The following is a 4,427-nucleotide window of genomic DNA, read 5'->3' as shown; positions in this document are numbered from 1 at the left end:
TGTATAGCCTGGCTGTCCTGGAACTCTGTAGAGCAGGCTGGCCTCGAACTCAGAAATCCGCCTGCCTCTGCCTCCCAAGTGCTGGGACCAAAGGCATGCGCCACCACGCCCAGCTATACACAACATTTTTAAAACTGTAATTTAAAAGTCAGACATTTTCTCTGTGTAGCCCTGGCTGTCCTGGCACTCACTTTGTAGACCAGGCTGGCCTCGAACTCAGAAATCCGCCTGCCTCTGCTTCCCGAGTGCTGGGATTAAAGGCGTGGGCCACCACGCCCGGCTATACACAACATTTTTAAAACTAATTTAAAAGTCAGACATGGTAGTGTACGCCTATAATCCCAGCACTTAGGAGGCCAGAGGGTGAAGAGTTCAAAGCTGGCCCTGGGCTACGTAAGACTTTGTCTTAAAACAAGAAAAAAATGTCCAAGACATTTCTTGCAGCTGGCCTTTGCTTTGTTGTTCTTTTTCCCGCGTTTTAATCAACAACTTGTCTCCTTCCATGTGGGTCCCAGAAATTGAACTCAGGTCATGAGGCTTGGTGACAAGCCCTTTGTCTGTTGCTGAGTTATCTTGCTGGCCCTGACTTAATTCATTTTTGTTGTTTTATTTCTTCTAATTATTGATGTACATTTATTATAATTCTGTTGATAGGAAACTAATCACAGAAGTCAGTATACGATGACAGAAGTTAGTTAGGATTTGGAATGTACTGTAATTTTCTTAGGGCTATGATGTAGCTCAGCAGTAGAACAGGTGCTTAGTGTACAGGAAATGCTGGATTCAGTTTCCAGCTCCAGGAAGAACAGTCAGTCAGTGTGCATAGTTCTCTCTATTCACAGTTTTCTGTAGCATAGTTTTCCACATCTTTTAAATTAAATTATAATATTTAATTGCTATTAAATATTTTATGTTGGGATATTAATTGTATATAATTATCTTGGTTTTATTTAAATAAAACTCTCAGTTCTTTGAAGAAAGTTTTTTTTTTTTAGTTTAATAGAATTAGTTATGAACTGGTATAATGGTATTGGAAAGCAGTGTGATAATACAAGAAGCCAAAAGGAAAGCTGGAAAGACGGCTCAGTGGTTTAAGAGCATTGGCTGCCCTGGCAGAACACCTGGATTAGATTCCCAGATCTCACAGGGCAGCTCACACCATCTCACAGTAACTCTGGGGGATCCAGTGAGCATCAGGCAATACAACTGATATACAGATACACGTACAAGCAGAACGCCTATGTGCATACAAGAAGAAAGAGATCAGGTTATACTTGTGGCTCATGTCTGCAGCTCAGCATTCAGGGAGCAGAGGCAGGATTGTTGCAGGTTTGAGGCTTGCTCTATATAGCAAATTTCAGGTTAACCAGAGCTATATAGTAAAACTCTGTCCCCAAAACAAAAAAGAAACCCAAAAAGCCAAAACTGAGAATAGGAAGGATTAGCTTATCTCTTGCCTATTAATGAGCATTGCCTATATGTAATATGGTAGGTATATCACATGCAAATTTTTAAAACTTAAAATTGCCATTGAGCAGTGTCTTAGGGTTTTACTGCTGTGAACAGACACCATGACCAAGGCAACTCTTCTTACAAGGACAACATTTAATTGGGGCTGGCTTGCAGGTTCAGAGGTTCAGTCCATTATCAAGGTAGGAACATGGCAGCATCCAGGCAGGCAGGAGCTGAGAGTTCTACATCTTCATCTTAAAGCTACTAGCAGAATACCGACTTCTAGGCAGCTAGGATGAGGTTTTTGTTTTTGTTTTTTGTTTTTTTTTGGAAAACTCACACGCAACTTTAATAGGAGCAGCCTGACAGCATGCTCTCATGTAGGCACAGACTAAAGAATAGGATGAGGTTCTTTTTTTTTTTAAAGATTTATTTATTTATTTATTTATATGTAAGTACACATTTATTTATTATATGTAAGTACACTGTAGCTGTCTTCAGACATTCCAGAAGAGGGCGCCAGATCTTGTTGCGGATGGTTGTGAGCCACCATGTGGTTGCTGGGATTTGAACTCTGGACCTTTGGAAGAGCAGTCGGGTGCTCTTACCCACTGAGCCATCTCACCAGCCCTAGGATGAGGTTCTTAAAGCCTATGCCCACAGTGACACACCTACTCCAACAAGGCCACACCTCCTAATAGTGCCAAGCACCTCCCTGGGCCAAGCATATACAAACCATGACAAGCAGCAAGATGATGATAGAAGTTTTAAGTAATTTTGTTTTGTTTTGTGGTGCTATACCTCAAACTGAGGGCTCTGCACATGCTATATATGTAAGTGCTATACCTCTGAGCCACACCCAGGCCCTGATTTTAATATTCATATCCTCTGTGCTTTAAATGTATGCTAGTTCTGAAGATGAAGTGGATGTGCTTTTACATGGAACCCCAGACCAAAAACGAAAACTCATCCGGGAATGTCTTACTGGAGAAAGTGAGTCATCGAGTGAAGATGAATTTGAAAAAGAAATGGAGGCTGAACTAAACTCCACCATGAAGACAATGGAGGACCAGTTATCCTCGCTGGGAACAGGTCAGCTTGGGCTTAGTTCTCATAAATATCCTGTAAAGGGTTGTGTTCTTTTGTGTCTCTAGAACTTTGTGTAGGTGCTGAAGAATTACTCTGTGTGTGAGTGTGTGTGTGTGTGTGTGGCGGGGGNGCTGGGGGTTAAACCTGGGTCTTGTGTTTGCTAGGCAAGTTGTTCTACCACTTAGATCTTTTACATTTTTAAAAAAGATTTATTTTATGTATATGAGTACACTGTAGCTGTCTTCAGACACACCAGAAGAGGGCATCAGAACCCATTACAGATGGCTGTGAGCCACCATGTGGTTGCTGGGAATTGCAGCCAGTGCTCTTAACCACTGAACCATCCCTCCAGCCCAATCTCTTCTAAATTTTTGAGACAGGGTCTGGCTAAGTTACCTAACCTTGAACTCACTGTAACCTCTGTGCTCCTTTTGCCTCAGTCCCTTGAGTAACTGGGTGACAGAGCTGCACCAATGGGTCTGACTAACACAGCACTTACTAAATGAAGGAGTGGATATGCTTGGTGACCTGGGCTAGAGTTGGCTTTGATGACTGATGTGTCATGTAGTATTGGAAAGATATTACTTAGTAGCAAGTCCCTGCATTACTTCCTTTTGTAGTTAGAATAAGAAAGCACAAGGCATACAAAAATATTTTTAGAGTTTGATGGCAAATTTAATGGTGTGTCACTACAAATTCCTGTCCCTTTGTTGTAAGTAATAAACACGTTTCATTTTTAGGTCTTTATATATAATTTACTTGACCCAAACATTGGTTTGGGAAGATAAGACTGATGAGAACTGGTTTTTATATTGGTATGTTTTACAACTTGACAAACTGAAAGCTGTGACTGAGGCAGAGGGAGAGTCAGGGACAGGCATGTCAGACATAAGCTGGAGAGGAAGTGTGTTCTTGGCTCATCGCCCTCCCTAGTGCCCCTTGAATCAAGATAGCCCTTTCTTATTTTCTGTGGTGGATTGTGTCATTAAAAGGTATGCTGGTATACACATTAAAAGCATGATATGTGTGCTGGAAACCTGGAAATATGACATTTAAACTTTAATTAGATTTGTGGGAAAGGAAAAAGAATGATTTTTCTCTAATTTGGAAAATTCATCAAGGAGTAATTTCCTATAGTTGTATAGGGCACAGAATCAAGTAGGTCACGGCTGTAAAAATACTTTATTATACTAATGAGATTGTGAATAAGTTATTACTATTTGAAGTGATGGAAGTGTATGTGGAGGCTTATTCTCCTTGTGGATCATATGTGGTTTAGTTTGTAAACTTCACTTCTGGTTTGGTAGGGTCTTCTTCAGGAGTTGCCAAAGTGGGAGGAGTCACAGAAAAGTTCTATGATGAGATATATTTTGATTCTGATTCTGAGGATGAAGACAAAACAGGTAAGTAGCATTTAGCAGATATATTTTATGAATAATATCTGCCTTAACAGTTATTTGATATTAGATTTTCCCTCGGTTTTATATTTAAACATTTTATTTTATGTTAATGGTGTTTTGCCTGCATGTATATCTATCTGCACCATGTGCATGCCTGGTGCCCTAAGCGGCCAGGATAGGGTATTGGATTCCCTGGAAATAGAGTCATAGATGTTTGTGAGCCACCATATAGATGCTGGAAATAAGCCTGGGTCCTCTGAAAGAGCAGTCAGTGCTCTTAACGGCTGAGCCATCTCTCCAGCCCCTTTCTTTTTTTTCTTTTTTCTTTTTAGTTTTTCAAGACAGGGTTTCTCTGTGTAGCCCTGGCTGTCCTGGAATTCACTCTGTAGACCAATTCACCTGCCTCTGCCTCCCGAGTGCTGGGATCAAAGGTGTGCGTCACCATACTTGTCTCCAGCCCTTCTTTCTTTCTTTTTTTTTTTTTTT

General features: G+C 40.8%; 1 protein-coding gene across 2 annotated transcripts in view; it reads left to right on the top strand.

The window, feature by feature from the left end:
* Positions 1–4,427, top strand: part of Eapp (E2F associated phosphoprotein) — a 25,886-nt gene that overhangs the window by 931 nt on the left and 20,528 nt on the right. For both annotated transcript variants that reach the window (XM_029484846.1, XM_029484845.1), the window contains exons 2-3: positions 2,363–2,544; positions 3,849–3,944. In XM_029484846.1, coding sequence (XP_029340706.1) covers positions 2,363–2,544; positions 3,849–3,944 — 278 coding nt within the window. The remainder of the gene's footprint in view (positions 1–2,362; positions 2,545–3,848; positions 3,945–4,427) is intronic.

Source organism: Mus caroli, chromosome 12, assembly GCF_900094665.2.
Source record: "Mus caroli chromosome 12, CAROLI_EIJ_v1.1, whole genome shotgun sequence".
In the NCBI taxonomy this organism is placed as follows: domain Eukaryota; kingdom Metazoa; phylum Chordata; class Mammalia; order Rodentia; family Muridae; genus Mus; species Mus caroli.
The sequence above is the reverse complement of the archived record's forward strand: the minus strand, read 5'-3'. Positions and strand labels throughout refer to the sequence as shown.